We start from the raw sequence: 25478 nt of genomic DNA, 5'->3' as shown, positions 1-25478 counted from the left end.
GGATGAGAAAGAGGAGGTGCTGATTGGGGTGTAGGGTTGACGAGGGTACGTGGGAGGGGGCGGGGGGCCAAGAACAGGGCGAGGGGAGAATTGGTCAGCGTGTACGAAGTGGTGGGAGTGGGATTGTACGAGCACCCATTACTTCGACGACGTCGACGATGTCGACAGGAAGTCGTACTACTACCGTTACTCGCGGTAGGGTCGCCAAACGCCCGTCGAGAAGAGGTGATAGAGCGGGTGGTAGGAGCAGGGGTGCAAGTTCTAGTGCAGGCATCAGTCGTCTGAGCGCTCAAACTGCATCGGCTTCTTCTTCTTCTGCAACAACTTTATCTTGGCTGGACGTCCCGCAAGAGCAAGGCTTGCATTCTTCGTTACATCAACAACCGCCTCCACCACTACCACAGCATCATTCACAACAACAGCAACAACTACAACGCCATCCCCTCTCCTTTACAAACGCGGAACTTGCCGAACAAGACATCTTGCTTGGTGGCACCACCGGAGACTTGTTTGCAGCACCGGCCCCTGACCCGGAGACATTCCACAGGCGGTGAGGCTTAAACGACGACATGGCATGGGGTTTCGGTTAGAGTATGCGGTTGTGCATTGATCTCTCGTTTATTTGCGTTTTGGTTATAGCATTGTTTGCACAGTTTGTTTAGAGTCTTGGTTTGATTTTCGTTTTGCATAGCATCGCATGGTCAGGGCATATACATACATGATTCAGGCTAGGGAGACTAGAAACGGCTAGAACCTGAGAGGCGCTATGGGAGTTTGTTGATTTATTTTAGATTTTGTCTAGCTTGGTCGCTTGCTTTACAAACAGAATATATAGCAGAGTTTTTTGTTCGTTGATACGATGTTGTTGATCAATCGGGCCGGATGGCAAGACAAAGTGTAAGCTTGTACATTGTCTATACGAGCAGACCAATCTCGATTGCGCAAGCAGCTATTTCGACGATAGCGCTGTCTAGGCAGGTACACTTCCTGCCTTTCTCTACGCGCATTGGATGCCTAAAGACGTTAGTCAGCGGAGGTTGCCTTTGGACATCGTGACATCGTGTCTTCGAGATGCTGCAACAACGTTGTACGGTGCCTAGGCAGGATTGACATCCTTGATGCTTGCCCGTGATCCTGCTCGCGTATTGCGGAGGATCCAGATGCGGGTTGCCTACGGACTCGCCATAAGTTGCCGTATGTCGACTAGACAGGTGTGTTGGTGACTGCGCCGCATAAGCCTCGCTTGCCCTGTCCAAGCTCCCCATAGCGGTCGCATTGTCTTGTGCGTATGTGTGTGCGTGTGCGCTTTACCAAGCTGACGTCGATGCAAAGGGGAAGGAACAGGGTATTTGAAATCCAACAATGAGGATGCATGAATGATGTGCATTCAACCCGAAGGAAGGGGTTGCGTGCGTGGCGGCTTGGTACTGTGCCGCATGAGCCTTGCAGGCTTCCTCATCTCCCACGTTGCGGCGTCTGCCTTGGTTGCCGTCGACCGTTACGTCGGTGACGGGTATGTTCGGTTCACAGTCCTTTAATGAGATGCCGGGTCACAAGAAGCACTGCGTTAATGGTGAAGTTCTGGGGTTAAGAACATGGGTGCCGTGGTGCCGAGACCAACATTGCCGCTGTCATAGATAAGCCGATGCCAGGTGAAGCGAGACGCTCACTCACCCAAAGCACACAAGTTCGCAGACGTATGCACAGTCGACTGAGCTTGTGATAAGGTTCTGTGCCGCATCCCTTACCAACCCTAACACCTATGTCCGCGGCGCATCGGTTGCCAGATGGAGATTAAACCCGAGGCTGAGGTCGAGGTCCAGCAACACGTCTCAGCCCGAGCCGCGGGGAGCGATCCGCTGGCACAGTTCTGACTACTCCACGTGGTTGTGCCGCTTGCAACACACGGCGGGCGTGGGGCATTTGGCCCCGTGATCCTGCTGTCTATTCATATCCATCGAGAGATCCTGCGGTGCACCAAACGGTCGTGGGTTGCGCGAACGCTGTCTGCGCCGCAGCTATTTCCAACGCTGGGCGGGTCGATTGTTGAGCCGCCCATCGCAACAGTTGAGCCTCAATCATGTCTTAGAGGGCCTGATCGGTCATCGGAGGAATGTGACGCCAAGGTAGGGCTGGGGATGGTCGCACAGTAGATGAGATGCTGTGTGCATCGCCCTCGCGACCGGTCCGTTGATGACTGTGCGCGGCTTCCTTCCGAGTGTATAATTAGTTGTTCAGGCCTTCAAGGTGAAGACCAAGTATCCGCCATGTGAGCTAGGTGCTTTGGTACCTCGAAAGCCTTGGAGAGCGTAGAGCCAATCAGCAATGCGGCCATTTAGCTTACACAAGATCGTCGCGAAGCGCTGGGTGTTTGCTGGATAATGGTGATTGCTAATTCACTACATACTTCGATATTGCCGCAAGGTAGGAAGGAGATTAGTAACCTAGGTACGTCGTCTGGAAGAAGACAGAACTGTAATGACGTAGGTCTTGGTTAGCGCACTTTGGGCAGCCATGGAATCGGGAGAGGTCGTATGGATGGATGAACATCTGACACTTGCAAGTTGCTTCCTGCACCACCAAACGTCCTCGTACCTTTGTAACCTAAAATTTGGTTGCCTTCTGCTCTGACTCACACTCATGTCTTTCACACCGCACTTATATCCCTACACAATCGAGTTCACAGAGTCTTTACCATTTCAATAACTGCCTTCACCTTGTTTTCCCCGCAGTCCAACCTTGGTTCCGCCACACCGAGCAAACTTCAGCCTCTACAGGCATATATTATAGTTTCACCAGAACTCTATCAGCCATAGCCCAAGATGCGCGACCTCCGAAAACAGGCTCTCGAGAGCCATAAGACTATGTCGCGCAAGGCCCGCTCGCGCGTCGTATCTACGACAGCCTCAAAGACGACGTCGGCAGCGGGCTCGCCAGCACAGTCGCGTGCCGCCAGTCGTAGTCGCCAGGACTCCTCAGACGAAGACGGCTTCAGCGACGGAACTGCTTGGAGGTGAGTTTCAGTCTGCGCATAACTTTTTTGGTTTTCCCCACATCGCGACTGCACCGGTGACATCATCGCGTCTAGCCATCCGCGCGCGATCATCTACTGACATCCTCACAGCACAGCATCCATCGACGATGTACTCAACGGCGAAGATATCAACATACCCGAAGACGCGTGGAAGGCCGAGCTCAATACGCGCATCGAGCAAATCACCAACCTCAAGCGCAGCAGCACCGAGGGGCGCACCGAAAGCCTGAATGCCTACGCACACGTACTCATGGCCCGCTATGCGAGGGATGAGGTTGAGGGACATGTAAACGAGCTGGTCTCGTCGATGATTAAGAGCATCAGACAGGAGACGACGGAGGCCGAGGTCGTCAAAGCCCTGAAAGGTATGTACATGCGCGAACACTGGAGATAGGACTCTATTAACACTCGTCAGCACTCGCTGTCACTGCCGTAACCCTCGATTCCGATAGCATCTACGACGACGTTTCCGACCAACTCAAGCGATCGATACAATCCTCCTCCTCAGTCGCCATCAAAGTGAACGCGATCCACACGCTCGGCACAACTGCCTTCTTTGCTGGTGCCGGCGACGATGAGATCCTGGACATTATGAACCTCTTCATTGAGATCATCGAGTCAGACGGCGCATCAATCGACGCCCAGGACGAGGGCAATGTCGTGATTGCTGCTTTGGAAGAGTGGGGTCTCCTCGCAACCGAGATTGATGATCTGGAAGAGGAAACGGAAGCTGCGATGGAAGCCTTTGTCGAGCAGCTTGAGAGTGCCGACTCTGGTGTTCAAATTGCAGCAGGCGAAAATATTGCGCTCCTCTACGAAAAGTCTCTCACTCCACAAGAAGAGGACGAACAGGTGCAGGAAGAGGCAGACTCCGACGACCCAGAGCACGTCCGCGACGGCGAGAGATTAGTCAAGCGCTACACAGTCTGGCGACGACAGGATCAGCTCATGCACACGCTCGATGAACTCGCCAACGTTTCGACACGCCGCATATCCAAGAAGGACCGCAAAGCACTACACTCGTCTTTCGCAGACATCCGCAATTCGGTTGAGAAGCCATCGCGCGGCCCCGCATATTCCACTGCTCTTCACGAAGAGACTGGCAAGGCCTACGGAGCGGGCAGGATGAAGGTCAAGATCAACAAGAATGTCGAGGTCAGAATCGACAAGTGGTGGAAGTTGCAGAGGCTGAACGCGCTGCGACGGACACTGCAGGGTGGTTTCACCTACCACTACGAACACAATGAGCTAGTATCGACAGCTCTCCCTTTCTCCATGTCGGCAAGACGATAAACGCTGTGCGTATAGAGAACATGTTTTGGCGTTGGCATCAGCTCGAAAAGTGCTTCTATTATTATACGCGTGGATACCTGGTTGTAAATGGCGTTTTTGAGCTTACTATTATTTTCGAAATGGAAGAGATCGGTGAGCAAAGAGGAGTAGATTAGCGTCTGAGAGTCTAATAACATCAAGATGCATATGCCATGACAGTACTTCTGACCGTTCGGGTGATGTTTGCGAGATTAGCGCTGAGGCTTGCCGTGTAGCTTTCGGAGTGTAGCTAAGACGAAGCCCGGTCACTGCCCCGCGTTGCCCCTCATCGCGAGCATCATGTCAATGTTTACAAGATACAACAAGCTCAAGAAAGCTCCTTTACCAGTAATTATGCTGTCAAGACGAACCATGTTGTTGCATAAATATAGTACAGTCTTCTTAAAGAATCCAGCCAACCTGGTTGCGCCTGCCAATGCTCGCACCGATGTGTAAAGGCGGGCTTGGCGCGGCATGAAGCTGTAGGCTGTAGCTTCCGTAGAAAGTTCTGGACAGCCATCACCGTGCTTTTCTTCAGCCTCGCTCATAAACTCCGACTCCTGCAGCTCTGGCGATATCCTCAGTGTTTGAACATTGATATCCTTCGCTCATACTACGACATACCCATCGTTGGCAACAATTATAGATTCTGCGATCATGACTGACACGAGTAAGTAACTTCAACACAAGCCTATCTATAGGCTTTGAGAGCCCAAGAGAGTCTTGCTAACAAGCTTCAGAGCGCCCCCGCGTCTTCTTTGACATCGCCATCGGCGGCGTGAAAGCTGGCCGTGTTGCTTTCGAGCTCGTACGTTCCCCAACTTCCTATACTTTGCACGCGCATACAATCCAATCCGCTCAAACACAGAAACTAACAACCCTTTAGTACAGCGACATCGTTCCCAAGACCGCCGAGAACTTCCGCGCACTATGTACCGGCGAGAAAGGCGAAGGCGCATCCGGCAAGCCGCTGCACTACAAGAACTCGGGCTTCCACCGCGTCATCAAGGGCTTCATGATCCAAGGCGGTGACTTCACACAGGGCAACGGTACAGGTGGTGAGAGGTAAGCTGTGGCCGTACGAAATGCATATGAGACATACACTGACTTGGCATCTTCAACTCTGCAGTATATATGGAGAGAAGTTCGAAGACGAGAACTTCGAGAAGGTGCACGACAAACCGTTCTTGCTTAGTATGGCGAACGCAGGCCCAGGAACAAACGGCTCCCAGTTCTTCGTAACCACGGTCCCCACACCACACCTCGACAAGAAGCACGTCGTCTTCGGCGAAGTCATCAACGGCAAGAGCATCGTGCGCCAGATCGAGAACCTCAAGACGCAGAGCGGCGACAAGCCATTCCACGACGCGACCATCATCGACTGCGGCGAGCTCACCGGCGAAGACTACGACAAGGCGACAGAAAAGATCTCGGACGCAACAGGCGACCCCTACGAAGACTTCCCCGAAGACCAGAAAGCCAGCAGCGACGACGAATGGAAAGGCGAGGAGATACTCGAGATTGCTACCAAGCTAAAGGACATGGGCAACGACGCGTTCAAGAAAGGCGACCTCAAACTAGGCATTACCAAATACGCAAAAGGTATCCGCTACCTCCACGAGTACCCCGCCCCTCTCGACGACGACCCCGCAGACCTCTGGCCCAAACTTCAGGCCCTGAAGATTTCCCTCTACTCCAACAGTGCGCTGTTGCAGAACAAGACGGGTGCATATAGTGACGCGGCGGAGAGCGCGACCAAGGCGCTGGACATTGAGGGTATCACGGATAAGGACAAGGCAAAGGCGCTCTTCAGGCGGGCGCAGGCCAAGGCAGGAAAGAAGAACGAGGACGAGGCGTTGGCAGATCTGAATGCGGCGCTCAAGCTTGCGCCCGGCGACGCGGCGATTGTCAAGGAGTTGGATGTTGTGAAGAAGAGGGTGCAGGCGCGGAAGGAGAAGGAGAAGAAGGTCTATCAGAATGCCTTCAACTTCGATTAGGACTGCGAGAGTTGTATACGTGATATTGATCACGAGAAGCATGACGAAGCAGAGGGAGTGGAGGATTGGTGGTAGAGAAAAGGGACAGATACCAGTTTATTCCTCGGTGTAATAGATAGCATTTCATACAAGTAGTCACCACCAACACAACAGTCACTTCACAGATTGTGGAACAGAAGTTCATGACAAACAACCACATTGATATCTATGCATAACCCCAAACTTTGCAAATGCTATGTACACCCAAAAAGAAAAAACGTACCTCGTCAACCCATTCATCCCGTCGACCGACCTAAAATGCCTTATCACCTTCCTGGCTACCCTGTCATGCCAACCCCCTAGAAATGAAAATCTAAATGAATCAAAACAGAACCCCAAGACCAAGACGATAAACAAACAAGTCATCGCTCTAACGCGCCATAAGTAAAAACGTCAAAACTTTCGTCGCGAGTAGTAAACATGGTTCAGGTGAAAAACGTCGTCCCAGAACCAGCCTCCGCCTTTGTTGTTATGTTGTGGTATGCCCATGTCCATGCTATGCAAGCGTTTTTGTTGCATCGACGTCTAGCCCATCCAAAAAACGCAAGGCGATGCAACACGATATGTTTACGTGTATGTAGTACAAGCTTTTAGCTTTTTGGTATTTTCCAATCGACTTCGCAGCCGGTTCGAAGAAACAGGCAAGGAAAAAGGGTGTGGCTGAAAGCAAGACATCACTACGACGGACTCGCTTTATCCAAAAGTTCACCCGCGCTCTTCCTCCTCTTGATTTCGCGTCTAGCAATCGCGCGCGGACTCTCGGTAAACCATCCATGGAGTCAGAATTCCTCGTCGCGGTCTTCGCCGCGGGTCGTGTGTTTGCCGCGCATGCTGCCCATGTTGTCGTTGTAGCTCTGGTGGCCGCCGAGGGCGCTGGTTCCGCGTTCGGCGCTGCGGTCGCGGTCGCGGTCCTTGTCTTTGCCTTTGTCCTTGCGGTTTTCCTTGTCGCGTTCCTTGTCTTTTTTGTCCTCTTTCTCCTTGTCTTTGTCCTTGCGCTTGCCTTTTCGTTGGAAGGGGAGGACGCCTCGGAAGCCGCGTTCCTTCTTCTCTTTGGTGGCTTTCTCGGAGAAGGCGGGGAGGGCGGTTGTGTACTCCTCTTCTGCGATACTGCCGCTGTCGCTGTTTTCCATACTCTGACCGCCTGCTGAACGAGGTGGTCTTCCGACAAGCGAATTTGTGGACACGGCGGCAGGTCTTTGTTGGTTGATGTGAGAGTTTGGATTGCTGTAGTTGAAGGACTGTGTAGAGGTAGATGTAGATATCGTGGTCGTGGTCGTCGTAGTCAAGGCTTGCGGGTAGGAAGGCGCAGGGGCCATGTGAAGACCATCGCTGGACCCCGGTGGTGTATCCTCGGTTGCCGATGCTGATGCACTGGCCGAAGCAGACGCGGACTGAGAGGCATTTACTGAGTCATTCCCTGACGGCGTGTATTGGCCAGACCATTGTTTCTTCGCAAAGGGGTTTGTGTAAGATATGGTGGCCGAGCTGTTGCTCTTCAGAGAGCTCTGAGATGCTGAGATGCTCGAATTTTGCTGATGTCGTGCCCGAGGTGGTGGCTGCATTGTGATGGGTGTGCTGGTAGACGAAGACGAATAGTCATCGCCGCCGCCTGGAGATAGCGGGGTTTCCTCCATCTCTTCTTCCAGTATTGGTCCACGATTCCTCGTTGCTGCACCTCGTGACGTGTCGATTTGCGCCCCTTGTAGCTGCTCCACCAACTCTTCCCACTTCACACTCAGTGACGATGACGGCCGTTCGGCAGGTTCAGCGCGGTTCAGGCAATCCTTGGTGCGCTCGCTTAGAGACAGACAGATGTTGTGGAAACGGAGGAGATCACCGTCCGTGGCTTGTATGTCAGGCGCACTTTTCTGTGTGTTGTCTAGCCAGAGGTTGACTAGCATTGCAAAGTTGCGTGAATGATCGATGAGGTATGGTAATGATGGGAACCCTTCTTTGAACGTCGGAGGCAGACGATGAAGAATGGCAATCGGAGTACTGTACGATGGTGGTATCGGTGGTGCGGGTTGCGACGTAGTCGATATTGAGCAGATATCGTCGAGATACTTCTTGAACTCTTGCCGATGCGTGGTGAGGAATTGGTTCATGGGCTCCATCCATGCTTCTTTGGTGCCAAATGAAGACATGTTCGCCAGACCTTGCAGTGACTTTGCAATGAGCGTGAACGTTCTTCGAGCTTTGACCTTGGGGTGATCTAGATGACTGTTAGCGAGATGGTTGAAGCAGAAGTGGAGAACTTCGCACCTTTCAGTAAGCCAAAGAGTTTCGGGTTCAGCACCGCTGGAACGAAGAAGCGCAGGAACAGGAAGCCAGAGACACTGCTGTACTGCACCGTCCGGAGGTAGTCTCCATAGCGGTCGTCAGCACAGGCCCGGATATGCCTGAATATCAATCTCAGCTCCTGTGGACACCTCGCCACGGAGTTGTAGATGGCTCGCCAGACTTCTTCAGTACAATTGATCAGCCGTCTCCAGTTCCGGTCCAGTTCATGTTGTGAAGTGACCTTGTTTGGATCAACCTCACAATCAGGGTCCTTAGTGTTGATCTCTCTCAACTTCTCGCTCAGGGTCTCCTCAAGGTACTCTTTCCCAAGTCGCTTCATATGCAGATCCAGTGACTTCGTAAGTAAGGTGTTACCGCGGAAGAGCAGATTGGCCTCCAGTTTGGCATTGTTGCCCATGTCGCGAACGAAGAGCTCGCGGTCGCTCGCAGAACCAAAGGTGGCCAGCGAAGATTCGTTCGATTCACTTGATCCCAGTCTTTTGCTGAACCGTAACCGACTAGCAGGTGACTCCTTCAATGTGCCATCGATCTCTTCTTCAACCAGCGCGCAAATCCACTCGCCAGCTGCCCCGGACACCTGGAAGATGTTCAACAGATATTCTGATAATCTCCTGAGCTCGTTCGGGATCATCTGGGCGATCTGCAGTGTTATTCCGTTGGAAAACCTGTGAAGAAGTTCCGAAAGTGGATAGTAGTCGCGAGCCATGAGAATCGCGCATTCCTCGCTGCTGACTTTGACGAGTACCTCACCGACACTGTTTCCATACATGTTGATAAGCGGCCACCACTTCTCCATCTCTTGATTCGGGCCGAGGTCGTCCAGATAGATGTCGGTTTTTCCTACAGTCTGATCGAAAGAGATGCCGGCGTAACCACCCTCGGAGACATATGGGTCGGAGTTAGTAGCCTCAAAACCGCTCTTCTCGGTGCGGTTGTAGCTCGGCGGTCGCTTTTTCAGCAGTAATGAAGCGGTGTGTAGAGCAGGTAGATCCAGGAATTCAAACTCTTCTCTCCAGAAAGGATTGTTGCCCTCGCTCTTGACCGTGGTTCGTGAACGGGTCTCTCCGTCTAACAGCACTTCAACGAGATAGCCACCCGGATTGGTTGTGGCAGACGAAGACGGTCGTATCGGGGTCGTTCCGTTGCTATCCGAGACCTTGGGGCTTACAGGCGGAATCAGTTTCGCTTCAATGACCCGCACGAACAGTGATTTCTCCATGCGGAACATGTCTTGGGTGCCGAAAGACGGCGACAAAGTGCCCTCGTCCGTCATGGCGTCCGGCGACTTGGGGCCATATAGTTGCGGAACGGTGAAGGCACGTAGGAGGACTATCCAGACCTCGTACAGAACTCGTGACTCTAGCGATAGGAATATGGGACGCAGGATTGTTAATGCAGGAGAAGAAGCAGCGGTATACTGGGGATATATGGCAATGCAAAATTCGTTATCCAAAACGGAGGGATCCAAACGCTGAACGGCGCATCGGGAAAGCTGGGAAAGCTGAACGGTGGAAACAAGGGTGACATCGGTGTCGGAGTAGAGCTTGAGCTCTCCGTTCTCACGGAGCGTGCACGACACTCTTCTCCAGCGGCGGGACCCGTGGCTCTGGACTCTGTACGCCTGTGGGCGTCCCCCTTGCCCATTGTTCTTGGCGGTGCCTGTGTTGCTGCTGTATGTCACACTAGTGTCCCAGTAAATCATCTTGCCGACTTTGATGATGGGCGCTTCCTTCTTGGGCGAGTCTTTGAGGAGCGACACCTCGGAATGCCGCCGACTGTCTGGCAGGCGGCGCTCGATCATGACGGGCGCCTGGGGCTTGGCCATCCTGTTCTGGATGCCCTTGGGACGCATGGGCGACCAGCACAAGAGGGCGGCGAACCACGAGTCGAACTCCTCCTGGGTCGGCGGACGCAGATGGACTTCGAGCTTCGAGTTGTGGACGACGACGTGGATGTAGGCCGTGTAGGCTTCGCCGTCGTATGCGCTCTTGACATGGCAGCCGCGGAGATCGGGTATAAGGGTGCGGGTGTACGACGTGTCGTTCTTGGGCTCGTAGACCAGGCTGCCGGCCTCGTCGTTGATGTAGCAGTACGACAGGCCCCAGGGGTTTGGTTCGCCGCGGCGGAAGGCCAGCAGACCCTGCATCTTGCCGCACGTGGAGCGCATGAGGGCCTTGAGCTTCTTAGCGTCGGACGCCGGGACCGGCGATACCCACGAGTCGGGCGGGACATTGGAGGGCGAGAGGACGGGCGAGGTGGAGCGGTGGGCGGCCGCCTGCTGTTGCTGCTGCTGCTTGGTGAGGCGGCTGCGGCTGTTGGTGCTCGAGGTCCGGGGCGGCTGCTGGGGCGGGGAGATGGTGGAGATGTGGCCGATGGAAGTCACGACCGACTCCTCGAGGCTCTGGTAGTTGCTCTGGTTGCTGGCGACGGAGCCGATGCGGTGGCGGCCGGAGCCAAAGACGGACGAGGGCGAGCGCTCGCGGGTGCTGCGCTCCTCGAGGGTGCGGGTCCGGGGCCGTGTCTGCTCGCGCGCATTGCGGTACTCGGAGTCGCTCGAGGCGCGGGCGACGTACTGGCGCGGGTTGGCGGTGCGCTGCGAGTTACTGAGCTGGCTGTTGTGGGAGCGGGGGCTGTTGGGCGGGGACTGGAACGTCTGCACGGGCAGGCCGTCCTCGGGGATCGTGGCCGTGGCCGTGTTCGTCGAGGTGGTGGTCGTCTGCGAGGGCGGCGGGTCGTCGGGGGTGACGGTGCGGATGGTGTGGGCATGGCGGACGTCGTCGCGCTCGTGGAGGGAGTAGACTCCCTGGGCGGCCTCGGAGGCGCTCACCTCCCTCCGGCTGCGTCGCTGCTGCGTCTGCTGGTCCATGGATGCGGACCGCTGCGGTGTCGTCTGCTGCTCATTGACACACGACAGGCGGCCCGGCTCTGGCAGCTGGTAGCCGTGGCGCTGGCGGGAGTGCGGTGACGGCGGACGAGGGCGGCGGGGGCGCGGCAGGACTGGCGTCTGGTGTCGTGAGGCGCATCGCAGGCCTCGTTGCGCGGGCAAAATGGTCTGTCGTTAGGTAGTCAGAGGCCCACCGCCAGCCCTAGCGAGAGCCAACATGGCCACGACTAGCACCCAGCCTTGGCGCCGCTGAGATGCATCGCTAAATCACCGCGCCCCGGCCCAAGCACCGCGACGCCAGCTGACGACTCTACCCAGCTGCGCTTGGGTGCCCAACGTCCCTGTGCCCGACGTCTCATCTATCTGCTTCACCGATTCTAGAATCCACATGTATGCAGGGGAGACGACTGCAGATCAGAGCATAAGATAACACGCAACATATAACATAGCATTCTCTCCGCATTGGTATCGAACAACTACTGCAAACGGCGCCTCGTGGATATCTGAACCTCCCAATAACCCCATTGCCTGCGTATAACCTCCCAACATTGCAAGATCAAATTAGCCCATTCCCATGTCCATGCTCCTCACTTGAACGGGGGCTTGTCAGCCGCGCTCTCCTCCACACTCGCCGCGCTCAATGGCTGCGAGCGCGCACCGCTGAGGTCGCCCGAGTGCGTCTTGCGCAGCGCCTGTCGCATCGTTTCAATTTGCACTGGCAGCTCTTCGCCCGACGCTGGGTGTGGGCTGCCGAGCACGACAGGTGACGTAGGACTCGCCGGTGACCGCGTGCGCGACAGATCCGCGTGCTTGGGCGAAGCCGCTCCGCTTGTGGTTGGGGGCGAAGACGCCGCAGACCGCACTGGCGAAGGCGATCGGTTTGCTGTCGACGAGAGGCTCATAAACTGCAGAGCCTCCGTCGACGTGGCGCCCAACACTTCCTGCCTGTCGTGCTCAACATGCTCTGCCTGCACCACGTCTGCGAATGAAATGAAGCTCAAGCGCCGCGGATCCGCCGTGTCCAGCGAGCCGTATCCGGGTGCTGAGTCTGGCACGTCAGCATGGCTGGACGCCACGGATTCTGTGTGAGGGAGAGGTGGCGAGTGCAGGGAGTCGGTTATGCTGCCCGCAACTGCGACGGCGGCTGGCTGATGCGCCGTGTGTGTTATAATCTCCACCTCGTCGGGGTTGAGGTGGTTGTCGGTAATTGCCAGTGACGTCGCATCCAGCGCAGGGGGTATGTGGTCTTCCGTCTTGATGTGGGCAGGCACGTCGGCTGAGGGCTCGGGCTCCTGTACATTGCGCTCGAAGATGAGCGACGAGGCGGGACTGTGAAGACCGGGCGACGTAGAGCGGATGCGCCGACCAGGAGATGCGCCAATGGGCAGCATGCGCGGGCTTCCTCGCGGCGATGCTCGTTGCTCGGGCGGTGACATCGGGGGCGAGGGGAGCAGTGTCGGAGTCGTGGTTGTTGATGCGCTCTCTGTTGGCTGTTTACCGGCCTCTGAATCCTTTTTCTTGCCTAGGCCCAGGAGCTTCTTTCCCTTGCTCAGGATGCTGCCATCGTCGGTCGACTTGGTCGCGCTCGATGCGGGTGTGACGGATGCGGGCGGGTTGGGCTGCTGAGGGGCTGCGGCTGCCGTGTTGGTTGCGCTCATGGTGATATCTGCTCTGTTCGTGTCGCGAGGTGGAAAACTGCGCAAGAGGCGAGATGGGCGCCCTATACAAGAAGCTGCGAGTCGGGCCTATGGCAAGCAATAAACCTGTCCCTGTGTCGTCACGCGGTGGCTATCGTCGCTTTCCAAGTTCAGGGAAGTTGCCGAGTGGGATACACCCTTGACCTTTAATCAACAGGCCTTGGGCTCTCTTGCGCTACAGTGAATGATATCAATACGCTCAGTGGTGGAAAATGACAAGGAATTCAATCAGACTGTATGAGTGAAGTTTGCACGTAGTATAGCACTGCGCAGGTCTGTGTTGACAATCTCCTCTTCCTCGTGCTTTGGGTTGTTGATCATCACGGCGTGCTGACGTATGCCCAAGACCCTGAATGTGCCTGGGAGACTAGAACGCTTCCCCTAGCTCATCTCGCGCGCCCGCTGTCCAATGCCTTGCCAATGCCCGCCAACAACAACGCCTTTCAACGTGCGACGAGTCTCGTTCAGGTTTCAGATCAAACGCTCACCATCATTTCCGCTCGCTGATCGAAATGCCACTCTTCTATGCTTGGTGACGGCACAGTTCATTGGCACGCCTGGTCGCTCTCCGGATCCCTCCATGCGTATGCATGCGGGACATTCACGTTGAATGACCTCTGCGCTTCCATCATGCTTCCACGCTTTTCTTCTCCGCGGTCCCCTCCATGTGGTCGAACCAAGTTCTTGTGATCGCTCACCAGGCCTCGATTACCATGTCTAACATCCCTGCTCCCGATCGAGAGTTCGACCTTTCGTCGACAGTTTATGGCAAAGCTCCAACAATCGGGCGAGTCTCGTGGACGCAGAATTTCTCACGGTTCATGCTTGGTTCTGACGCACTCGCAAGGCAAACTCGTCCAGTCAGCTCCAAGCCGCGCCGTGGGGCTACTCGCTTCGTAGTGGCTGAACCCGCCAAACACCAACATCGGACTAGCCACGGGTAATTACATTTATGGGGGGCCAGACACGGTATCATCCCTTGGTGGCATAGCATCACAAGCCGTCCCCGCCTCACGCATATGCTAAGTGCATGGTCAAATCCTCATCATACCCCCCGAGTTGCAGGCATCATCCATCACGTTGATATCGGGCGCCCAATACAAACCTGCAGAAAGCACGTGAACACGTTCGATCGCACCTCACTCCAGAACCTTGTTGAGATGAGAGCCATCATCAACTGCGCCGCATCGGCTTTCGCCATTCTGGTTGGCCTACCACTTTTGCAAAGTTTGTCGTCTGCGCCTGCATGACCTGACACGCAGGAGTCAGTAGATGCCGGTGTCAGCTCAGCAGCACAGCCGAACTCCGTGAAGAAGTGGTACACCTCCCGGAAATTGCCATGAAGTTCAGCAGAAGCGTGAACGTACACAGCAGCTTGATCGATTGGCCAACATCGCTCTCCATCATTTCATTTCTCCAATATACAACGTCCTAGCTGGGAGCACAAGGTACTAATCACAGTAAATGCACCATCTGACAGATACCGATATGACATGGGTACATACTGACGCCTATGGTGGTTGCCGGTCGTGGGGTATACGGATTCGCGAATGCCGATAAACGCCCTGCTCGACTAGGTATTCAAGATGATCGTGGCGCTACCAAAGCGCAAGTCCCCAGCCCGTGGTTTACCTCGTGGCTCGCTAAGTGTACGGGTATTCCCAGTCCTTCGATTCATCATCATCCCGTGCCGGGCATCGAAACGAGTTTTGGTACTTCGTATCGTACACTTGACGGCAGGTCGTCCATGCCCTCATTTGCAAACGTCCATTCCGTACTGCAACTCCCACTACAACGTCACTATTCCGATGCCGGGCAAGAATGGGTGCAGTCAAGATGTTCAGTCCAAACGATCTGCGGCCCACTATCGAAATCACAGCTTTCGTCCTGGTGGCCCTCTCGACAGTAGTGATCGCTGTTCGGTTCGTTTTCTATACTCGTTGTTCTACCCTTGTCCCATTGTGCTCATCAATATCAGGTTCTACGTGCGAGGATGGATCATCAGAAAGGTTAATCTAAGTGACTACTTAATGGCAACGGCATTAGTAAGTTGAAACCAGGTTATGAACTGTCATATACTAATCGACCGTGGGTCTTCACTTGGGGGCTTTGCGCCTGCAACCATTATCAGTTCTTATTTGGTTCCGGGGTTGATTATAACCCAGGCGTCAGATCAAAGGTAAGGATAAGTGTTTTGAAGCATCGGACGTGCTACAGCAACATGCTAAGCAAACCACAAGGTCAAAGCAGAGCAGTTAAAATTGGACCGCAACGCCTTAGGTGCTGTAGCGACATGTAAGTAGCTGTGTTGGCAAATACAATATCATTCTGACTGTTAGAAGGGTACGCATACCATATCGGTTATCAGTTCATAATGGGTCTCATCAAGCTCTCAATACTGGTCTGTAAGTATATTCCTTGACTACGTCGCCCAAATGCACGTCAATCTAATCCCTACACCTCCAGTCTACCTCGGCTTTGCAACCCAACGAACCTTTCGAAGACTAGTCTACATATCGATCGTCATCGTCACCGCTGTGACGATCATCTTGATCTTTATTATCGCCTTCCAATGTCCCAAAAAGCCTTCCGTCGCTTTCGGCGCTGCTATATTGCGAGACAGGGGCTCCATCCACTGTTTCGACTTGAAGATCATTTTGTACTGGCAAGCAGGCTGGAGTATCGCATCCGACGTCGTCATTCTACTTCTCCCCATGCCCCTTCTATTTTCACTGCGCATGCGAACAGCCAAACGCCTATCCGTCATAGCAGTGTTTGCTGTAAGCCTTCTCATTCCGATAGCATCTGCAGTACGGCTTTGCGGGCTGAACCTCTGGGCCAATAGCGGATTGCACGCTCGGTACTATGGGGGTTACATCATCTTCTGGTAAGTAAAACTCGCACAGCACGTAGATCCGAGACAGCTACTGATCGCACTCTAGGTCCCAAGTCGAGATCAACACAGCCATCATCTGCGCATCAGCACCATCCATCCAACCTCTCTTCAAACGTATCTTGAACCGAATACTCGGCTTCCGTCAATCCCGCAGCCCTTACTATTACTACGGGGCGCGCAGCTCGCTTCCCGGACTCCCTGCCGTGGAAATCGACAGAGACTTGCGATTCCGTAGAGACAGCATCAGTACCCTGGAGATGCCGACGAGGGCCTTTTTTCCAGCCAAGGAAGATGCAGATGACGGAGCTCGGGACCGAATCACTATCGGTAATCCTGCGGAAGAGGAAGAGCTCAGGGCGCGTATTCGTGCGCTTACAAGTCCGACGCCTGTGTTCGTTCGGCCTGTGTCGCTGGCTTCTGGACCGACAGTTCCTGATTCCAGTGTGCCGGCAATACCACCAGAGAATCGGCAAGGCTCTCTGCGCTGATCAGAGGTAGCATTCGAGACCTCTCAATTTTACGAGTGTGTAAGAAAAGCTACGTGCAGAAACGTCCAGAGCCTGTATCAGGGTAGCTGTGCAATCGCAGCTCGCAAACGCCCTGCCCAGCCATGCAATACAAGCCAAGACCGGATTTCACTGTTCATTGCGTGGGCAAATCGCTTACCCGTCAGCGACCAACACCGCTCTCGTGGCCGAACCTGGTTCTCGGCTGAGATAAGCCGCCCCAGAACGTGGAGTACAGTGTAACCATCGGTTACGCGATTAGTATTCGAGACAAGTTGATTTGTCGATACTGTGATTATACCCCCCGCGGTTTGGGGCATGTGCTTGGGCGCGGAGGGGGAATCGATATTCCTGATCCGTTGTATGGGGACGAGAAGGGTGAAGGCGTTCAGATGAAATAACAGCATTTGCGCCTTGGGTTAGTATTGGGTGAGAGGTGATGCATGCGTCGGCACTGCTGGTTGCTTTTGTGTAAGAGGTGCCATTCCAAATCGTGGCGCCGGCTCGAAGTCCGGTAATCGCGTAGACGGTAGACGGTAGACGGCGTCGCGTCGCGTCGCGCTCGAGCGAGCACTGATATCTTCCAGCGTGCTTTCACAAATAGATGGGTAAATCAAATTGAACGACAAATGCCCGCTTCTCGCGGCTTGGGATACAGGACGGAAATTCTGAAGACAGGCACAGATGGTCGTGGTCGGCACATGTTGATGTTCTCCATCTGACCGACTTTGGGTGGGTGAGAAAGGCGGAGGGGAGGCGGTGGAGGTCTCAGATGTCGATGGCGCCGACTTGGGAAATAGAGTGTGCCTTTAACTTAACTTGAGGCCTGGCTTCAGTCCGGGTTGATTATTGAGATTGTACTTGAGCATTCGGTATGATAGCGATAGCTTTGATGATGATGCCCAGGTGCCGACTTAACCCCGATGACGCACATATCGCCGAGATAGCTCTAGACCCACCTTCCTCAACGGTTCAGCATCCTGTCTTCCTTCCCACCAGCTCTACAAGTCGGCGTTCAAACAAAAACTCTACATCGCCTTCTCATCAAAGCTCTTCGCCGTCCTCGACAATGCGGCTCTGGCCCTGACTAACTCCAGATGGGGAAATTCTCGCGGCGGCTATGCTTTACTCAGGGACCCTGCATATACATTTCATGAGATGGGTCTAGCGTCAAACCACGCTTCGATCTGACATTTATCGCACCACAACGATCCACGTCACAACTTCCCTCAATGTCACGGTGATACTAACAGAAACGTTCATTAATGCGGATTGCTAGTAACGGTCGCGATCTGGGAGTTTCCCTTTTCGAATGCGCGGCCGTAGGGTTGCCACTGCTTTTTGCTGCTCTGGATGGGTGGCAAAAGGTACTGATGCTCGCGGTTTGGATCGGAGGATGTGTTTTCAGACGGCGGCGTGGAGACCGCGGGGTCCTCTCGGATTGCGCGGTGCTTGGGGTTTTGTATGCTTGGTTGGCGAGAGAGAAGTTGGTTGCGACTGTGTTGAAGAGCTGGAACGATTGGAGGGGCTGGGCTGAAGGGTTGCCTGGTACATATGCCGTCTTCAGTATCGCGATACCGCTAGCTCTACTCGCATTCTTCGCCTGGCGCAGCGTTCGTAGCAACGACGACCCTACTGCGAACACGCCTGATATCAGTCGATGGAGATCTGATGTGGAAACGCCAAAGCCGAAGATCTTCCCGTGCCAAACGTCGCATGCTCGAATCTTTCCGAAGCGCCATGCTTTCGCATACTCATACCTTCAGTGCGGATTTCCCATCGTCCCAAGCGGAGCTAAATACCAGGGGATAGAGTTCGCAAGCGGGGATGACCAGACTTTGGGTAAATGGTGGTTGCGGATAAGAGCGGAGGATTATCTGGAACGAGGTGGCGGCGCATCCGGATTCTACTGGAAGCTGAGCTCGTACTTGCGGGCTCAGCATGTCGAAGATGCGGAATGGGAGTATGCCTATCTGGTGACGGCACCACGCTTCTTGGGCTACGCATTCAATCCGGTTTCGTTCTGGTATATCTACGATCGCGAAAATCAGCTTGTGAAGATGATACTCGAAGTCAACAACACATTTGGAGAAAGACGCATGTATCTGCTAGACGGATCAAGCCCTGCCAGTCCGCCGCGCACATCTGATTCTGAACAAACGTCTGGATCCGAAGAACACGGATCGCAGGTACCTATTCGGGCGAAGTCGAAGTTTACCGATGTATGGATGAAAGATTTCCATGTTTCGCCGTTCAACTCTCGAAAGGGTTCGTATGCCCTGAAAGCCCAAAACCCTTTTCCTTCTGTCGATTACGAAAACCCTCTGATCGACAACACGATTACCCTGAAGTCTTCCAAGGACCATGGGAAGCTTGTAGCTCGCCTCTTCTCTACCGGAAAGGCCATTGATCCGGATCAATTGGGTTTCCTCGGAACTCTGCGGTTCATCCTGAGCTGGTGGTGGGTAGGCTTTGTAACGTTCCCGCGCATCGTCAGAGAAGCTGGCAAGATCTTTTTCAAGAGGAAATTGCACGTGTGGTTCCGGCCGGAGGTGCTAACGTCGAGCGTTGGTCGGCCTCCCACTTCCGCTGAGATGTAAGTACAGGTAAAGCACTACCCGAATGCGACTAACAATCCCAGAACACTGTACAAAGTATTCAGAAACTACCTTCACGTACTCGTAAACCAGACCGAAGTAGACTTTTGCATCACGTTCAAAGCGTCGATTCCCAACATCCCCACCGACAAGATCGCCACGACACACGTCCCTGGTCGAAACCGACCGTACAAGAACATCGAGATTCGTGTGCTTACACCGGCTTTCTACTCGCGACTTATCCACTACACTTACATATCCGAGGCTATCGATCGCGAATGCATCTTCACCGACGAACGGAACAGGACATTATGGTTGTGCCGTCCCCAGCTCCTACCTTTGCTACTCTCCAAACGCTCATCGATACGCCTCAAAGACGAGGACACGCCACCAGTCCGAAGAAGCTACCTCGACGAGCTGAGATGGTGGTTGCTCAAGAAGTTGAGGTGCCCACCCGCCGACCCTGCATACTCAGTCACGCCGCAAAATCCCGCGGTCAATGTAGATGATATCCGCGCCAGGCCATTCTCTGAGCTGGATAGATACGTCCGGGGTTACTTCGGGCAGCAGTACGCTTGTGAGTACCGGAGGACCGTTACCAAGCTTTTCTTGGCACAGCGCTTTTGTTTTGGGTTCACAGAGATAGTTGGGCTTGTGGATTTGGTTATCAGTGTCTTGCTGTGTTATGTCGCTGCTCGGCAGCTGATGAGTTGGGGTGGCTCGACGCCGGGATTGCTGTCAGCTGAATGTCTAGAAGGTTTGGTGATGAGAAGGGATTGGTCGGCATGCTCCAACGCGCTTGCGATGGATTACTGGGGTTGGTGGTCGTTGGGGAAGAGCATGTTGGCGGTGTACTCGTGTCATATGTATGAATCCTTGAAGGGTTACAAATGAAACGTAGATCGCTCTCCTCTTAACTACAATCCAACTCGTCAACATACTTCCCTTATAACGGTGATGCACATGGCGGTGCAACGCCCAGCCACGAGCATATGCCGGGATCGTCACTGCTGCCGAGCGAGCCTTATCCGAGATATTCCAGACGCAACAATGACACCACTCACGTGTTTTCCGAGACAAAAGCGCCCTAAACAGCGAAGATGCCTGCTCGTGAAAGTCGCAGATCAATAGCGGTTCAGGCCTTTTCCGGACAGGATCAACCGAGGTAAAACCCGCGCGACGCTAACGAACACGCGACCCCAGATTTTGGCGTGCGTCTTCACATGCACCAGAAAACCAGCTAAGCAGAGCGACGGAACATCGACATGTGAAGCTGCAGCATAGTGTCGCGTGTCATGCCGAACAGCATCTTCAGTGCATCGAGATGGGAACTGTGATATAGGAGTAGGATGATAACGAAGGATGCAGCTCTGTCTGTAACGAGTTGACCCAAGACCATTGGCAAACGTCATCCCCGTCACGGTTCCGCTGGTCCCCCATCCCCACCCCCGATCTACACTGGTCAGCCTTCCAAAACGTCAATTCCCCTTGGGCCGAGGGCAACGCAAAACAACGCTCGAGCAAGTGCCATGGCCAGCGCTAGACGTTGCTGCCAGCTTCCGAGGATGCAGCAGTCGGGCCAATGGTGCGTCCAGCCGGTCGTCCCCGAGCTCACTTGGGGTGCTGTGCTAGCCGTGCTGGTGTGAGTATGCTGATGGCTATGGTTATAAGACGCTTGGCTTTCCCCCCAAGGTTCCTGGCTGCGTAGACCGAGGCTAGAGTAAGTGTGGTGTCATTGCTGGTCATCTTTATCAAAGGACGAGCTTTCCCTCTTGTTTTTTATTCATATTTCTTCATACACACACCAGTCGTGTTCGAAAAACCTAGCTGTTTTGTTGTTGTTACACGTCTTAGACATCACTCATCATGGCGAACATTGACGCCGAGGACGCGCAGTTCCAGAAGGAAGTTCAGGAAGTCAAGCAGTGGTGGACGGACTCAAGATGGAGGTATACGAGAAGGCCGTTTACTGCTGAGGATATCGTTTCGAAGAGAGGTAATCTCAAGATCACCTACCCAAGCAATCACCAGTCGAAGAAACTCTGGGAGATTGTGGAAGGACGCTTCAAGGTATGATAGTCATGCCACAGGTCAAGCATTCAAGCTAACAATATGCAGAACAACGATGTCAGCTACACATACGGGTGTCTCGACCCTGTCATGGTCACACAGATGGCGAAATATCTAGACACTGTTTACGTTTCTGGATGGCAAGCATCCTCAACAGCTTCATCGACCGACGAACCAGGTCCTGATCTAGCAGACTACCCCTACGTAAGTCACAGAAATGAATGGTGATGGGCAACGAAAGCTGACGAACAAAAGACAACCGTCCCCAACAAAGTTGGCCACCTATTCATGGCCCAGCTTTTCCACGACCGAAAGCAACGGGAAGAACGCTTGACCACCGCGAAAGCCGACCGTGCGAAAGTCGCCAGCGTGGACTACCTACGACCGATCATCGCAGATGCCGATACTGGACATGGAGGTCTCACAGCTATCATGAAGCTTACGAAGCTGTTCATTGAGAAGGGTGCTGCGGGTATACATATCGAGGACCAAGCGCCAGGAACAAAGAAGTGCGGACACATGGCTGGAAAGGTGTTGGTTCCGATCAGCGAGCATATCAACCGTCTAGTCGCTATCAGAGCGCAGGCAGATATCATGGGTAAGATGATGAACTCCAACCATCAAATTGGACATAGGCTAACGTTCGAATGACAGGCACCGACCTGCTTGCCGTCGCCAGAACCGACTCAGAAGCCGCTACCCTGATCACTTCTACCATTGACCCACGCGACCACCACTACATTCTAGGCTGCACAAACCCTGCCCTCCAGCCTCTGGGCGAGCTCATGTACGCCGCCGAACAAGCCGGAAAGACCGGCGCGGAGCTCCAAGCGATCGAAGATGCATGGACGAAGGAGGCCAACCTCAAACTATACCACGAGGCCGTAATCGACACGATAAACGCTGGTGTACATGTCGACAAGCAAAGCATGATTACCGAGTTCATGGAGAAAAGCAAGGGCAAGAGCAACTCAGAAGCTCGCGCTATCGCCGCAGGCCTGACCGGCGTCGATGTGTACTTCAACTGGGACGCCGCAAGGACGCGCGAGGGCTACTACAGGTACCAAGGCGGTTGCCAAACCGCCATCAACCGCGCCATCGCGTACGCGCCCTACTGCGACATGATATGGATGGAGTCAAAGCTGCCCGACTTCGCGCAAGCGAAGGAGTTTGCTGATGGCGTGCATGCCGTTTGGCCCGAGCAGAAGTACGTCTTCTTCCACCCACTTCCCCTCTCACACACACTAACAATCTCGACAGACTAGCATACAACCTCTCCCCCTCCTTCAACTGGAAAGCCGCCATGCCCCGCGACGAGCAAGAAACCTACATCCAGCGCCTGGCCAAGCTGGGTTACTGCTGGCAGTTCATCACGCTTGCGGGTCTGCACCAGAGCGCGCTCATGGCTGACACGTTCTCCAAGGCGTATGCGAAGCAGGGTATGCGCGCTTATGGCGAGATCATCCAGGAGCCGGAGGCGGAGAACAAGGTCGATGTGCTTACGCATCAGAAGTGGAGTGGCGCGAATTATGTGGATAATCTGTTGAAGATGGTGTCGGGTGGTGTTAGTTCTACAGCGGCTATGGGGAAGGGTGTTACGGAGGATCAGTTTAAGTGAAGGAGTGTTGTGGGGGTTCATTAAGACGAAGCTTTTACATCTCAGATTTCTGGGTTACTAACCACCTTGGTGACCCCGAAGACTTACCGCCATGGACCTAATGCTATCACCGCGCCAGTGAATGCACGTATGTTTATCCAGACTCTCACCACCTGATGAACGTTTGTATTCTTTGAAGCTTCGAAATCTATTCTTCACAGTCCCAACGTCAAAGCCTTCCGCTCAACAAACCCACAAGCTCACTGTTTCACTCGACATTAAGCACTGTGAAGGATCCATCGCCCCTCGGGTTAATTATAACTCGGATCTGCAACCATGTTCTCCTGAGCTGTGCAAAAAGGGCACGCTGTCTAGTTCTTCTTCTCCGCACCAGTCTTGTGTTCATCAAGCAGCAGTTGAGAATCTACTATTAAACCCACTACATCATGTCAGCCCAGAAAGAAATTGCGGGACTAGCAGAAGCTCCCGCAAACCCCACATCTTCCTCGTCTAGGAAAGAACGCAGCGACATGGCCCAACGCATCAAAGACGACAGAGAAAAGCAATGCCAATCATACAGTCCGCAAGTCTTTGAAGATGCTAGGGCTTTTGAAGCCTCCCTGGACAACGGAATACTCTTCACCCGCGCGTTCTTCGAAAAAGCAGCAGAGCAAGTCGAGATAATTCGTAAGGGTGATCCAAACATGCCGTTCATGTTTATACCATGTGTAGTAGGTGGTGAACAAGTGAAGAAGCGTGTTCCACCGTGTGCCTCACCCGCGGTCAGCCTGGGTTTCAGCGGGGTCTTCATTGCTGCTTCTGACATAATGCGTCCAGCGTATCACATCAGGACTCCCCACCACCAGGATACTAAGTACGATTTCAGTGATACCAGGGCGCTGAAGCCCGATAGCCTCCAGAGTACACATGAGCAGGCGAGCCTGCGTTGCTCTACTTCCGAGGAGTACAAAGGAATCCCGAAAGCCCTAGAGACATCCATGCTTCGAAGTAGATTCTGGGCCAGCGTACGAGAGCAGCTTGACGCTCTCACCGTACCAGTCGACAACATTGTTTGCGTAGCCCTCGGAACCATGCACGGAACAGAGGAGGAAGGCAGAAAGGAAGATACTTCAGCTACACAGCACGTGCTTGCCTGCGCCATCTCAACCTACCTATCGCAGCGGTACGCCGCCACTTCCACCACGTCTTCCACACCAACCCCAATCCCAATTGTAGCTCGCGACACAGCCTATAAACGCGAGGATATGGTCATGCTTTCTCAGTGCAACCCTCCCATCACGGTGGTATCAGAGCCGTACCAATACCTCTCTATCACGCCCTCTACGCTCTTGATAAGCCTCTACCAACCCGCCTTCCTACCGGTTTTCCAGGTCGCTGCGGATATGTGTTTTCCGACAAGTCCCGCGGCAATCATCACTGCGGAGATACTGAGCCATCCGTGGCATAAGGAGGGGAAGATCATGGCGCTCGATACTTGGACCCCGCGAGTTGGAAGGATGCTGGAGTGTATGGATGCGACTTGGCTGGGTCGGGAGTTTGCGGACGATTGTCTGTCGCCGGATGACGAGGGTAGGTTTGAAAATGCCGGCGACCTCATTGATGATTGGGGAAAGAACCTGACGTTTTATGCGCGGAAAGAGTAGGCTTTTGGTTGCTGTGTTGGCGTTCTTTCTAGGTCTCTCTTCTTGGATTGTGTCCTTTCCTCTGATAGCTGGGAAGTTTGTAGTAGATGTCTCTTGTTCTGACGCTGTTTGTCTTGACGTATATCAAAGATACACATGAACTGTAATGCGTAATGCGGGCGCGGTATCATAATCTCAAATTCAAGCAATCGATTGAAGGGCCTAGAGTTGTTCGTAAAGTGAGGTGAGGACCATCGTCTCCAGGCCCGGGAGCTGCTATCAAACGCTTGTCAAGGTTCTCAGCCAACCATGACATGGCCGGGAGCTGCCCAATAGGCCATGGTGTCGCCAAGAGGAGGACAACATGGTGCTCTGGGATATATATGCCATCGGTTCCCTCGTCATCTCCCGCATCTCTCTCATATCCATCGATTGTCGCAACAGATCTTTTGCCATTTTCTTTTTGTTCCGAGATGATTGCTCTTGCAGAGCCCTGAGCTGGTCTCGTTATCTCTTCAGCTATCGGCTGCTCCGTGCGCCAGGCACAAGCTCCCCGTTTTCCAGGGACCTCGGCGCCGCATGCCGTGCTATCAGCCGTCAATCTCGACACCCGGTTACACCAAAATGACCTGCCAGATCGCACGAAGCGGGGTTCCTGAAGGAAGAAGCGACGATGACAAACCTCGCGAGGGCTTTTGAGTGTTCCGCGATACACCATGGATCCTAGACGGCCACAGAACGGGTCTCATGCGGGTCCCGCAGCCGGACATGGCCACCTTCCTAAAGAGCATCCATCCGGCTTTCTTGGCGAGCGTGATCTTGCCTCCGCCGGAATCCACCCGCATGAGTTCTCTCTCCAATTGCGCTGCGGAAACCTCGCGATTGAGCGCCACTATCAGGCGTGCC

The 25478-nt window shown here is 54.0% G+C and overlaps 7 protein-coding genes across 7 annotated transcripts; 5 read left to right on the top strand and 2 right to left on the bottom strand.

Moving 5' to 3' along the window:
* Positions 1-2822: 2822 nt before the first annotated feature.
* Positions 2823-4327, top strand: J4E83_011062 (uncharacterized protein; the record flags this gene model as incomplete). Its single annotated transcript, XM_049337938.1, has 3 exons — positions 2823-3013; positions 3125-3399; positions 3450-4327. The coding sequence occupies 3 exons, from the start codon at positions 2823-2825 to the stop codon at positions 4325-4327; spliced, it is 1344 nt and encodes a 447-aa protein (XP_049182971.1).
* Positions 4328-5002: 675 nt separating this feature from the next.
* Positions 5003-6342, top strand: CPR6 (peptidyl-prolyl cis-trans isomerase cpr6; the record flags this gene model as incomplete). Its single annotated transcript, XM_049337937.1, has 4 exons — positions 5003-5015; positions 5086-5153; positions 5232-5410; positions 5475-6342. The coding sequence occupies 4 exons, from the start codon at positions 5003-5005 to the stop codon at positions 6340-6342; spliced, it is 1128 nt and encodes a 375-aa protein (XP_049182970.1).
* Positions 6343-7160: 818 nt separating this feature from the next.
* On the bottom strand, positions 7161-11548 carry J4E83_011060 (uncharacterized protein; the record flags this gene model as incomplete). Its single annotated transcript, XM_049337936.1, has 2 exons — positions 7161-8593; positions 8644-11548. The coding sequence occupies 2 exons, from the start codon at positions 11546-11548 to the stop codon at positions 7161-7163; spliced, it is 4338 nt and encodes a 1445-aa protein (XP_049182969.1).
* Positions 11549-12153: 605 nt separating this feature from the next.
* On the bottom strand, positions 12154-13224 carry J4E83_011059 (uncharacterized protein; the record flags this gene model as incomplete). Its single annotated transcript, XM_049337935.1, has 1 exon — positions 12154-13224. The coding sequence occupies one exon, from the start codon at positions 13222-13224 to the stop codon at positions 12154-12156; it is 1071 nt and encodes a 356-aa protein (XP_049182968.1).
* Positions 13225-18018: 4794 nt separating this feature from the next.
* Positions 18019-20156, top strand: J4E83_011058 (uncharacterized protein; the record flags this gene model as incomplete). The annotated part of the gene is made up of 3 exons (XM_049337934.1): positions 18019-18032; positions 18176-19261; positions 19328-20156. 3 exons carry the CDS (start codon positions 18019-18021, stop codon positions 20154-20156), a joined length of 1929 nt encoding a protein of 642 aa, XP_049182967.1.
* A 972-nt stretch (positions 20157-21128) lies between these two features.
* ICL1 (isocitrate lyase 1) lies at positions 21129-22950 on the top strand (the record flags this gene model as incomplete). The annotated part of the gene is made up of 5 exons (XM_049337933.1): positions 21129-21332; positions 21381-21536; positions 21588-21930; positions 21987-22539; positions 22593-22950. The coding sequence occupies 5 exons, from the start codon at positions 21129-21131 to the stop codon at positions 22948-22950; spliced, it is 1614 nt and encodes a 537-aa protein (XP_049182966.1).
* Positions 22951-23375: 425 nt separating this feature from the next.
* J4E83_011056 (uncharacterized protein) lies at positions 23376-24593 on the top strand (the record flags this gene model as incomplete). The annotated part of the gene is made up of 1 exon (XM_049337932.1): positions 23376-24593. The coding sequence occupies one exon, from the start codon at positions 23376-23378 to the stop codon at positions 24591-24593; it is 1218 nt and encodes a 405-aa protein (XP_049182965.1).
* Between the last annotated feature and the right edge of the window lie 885 nt (positions 24594-25478).

The sequence above is a fragment of the Alternaria metachromatica genome (assembly GCF_023757995.1).
Source record: "Alternaria metachromatica strain BMP 0045 chromosome Unknown scaffold_61, whole genome shotgun sequence".
NCBI lineage: Eukaryota > Fungi > Ascomycota > Dothideomycetes > Pleosporales > Pleosporaceae > Alternaria > Alternaria metachromatica.
This window is presented reverse-complemented; position numbering and strand designations above follow the sequence as displayed.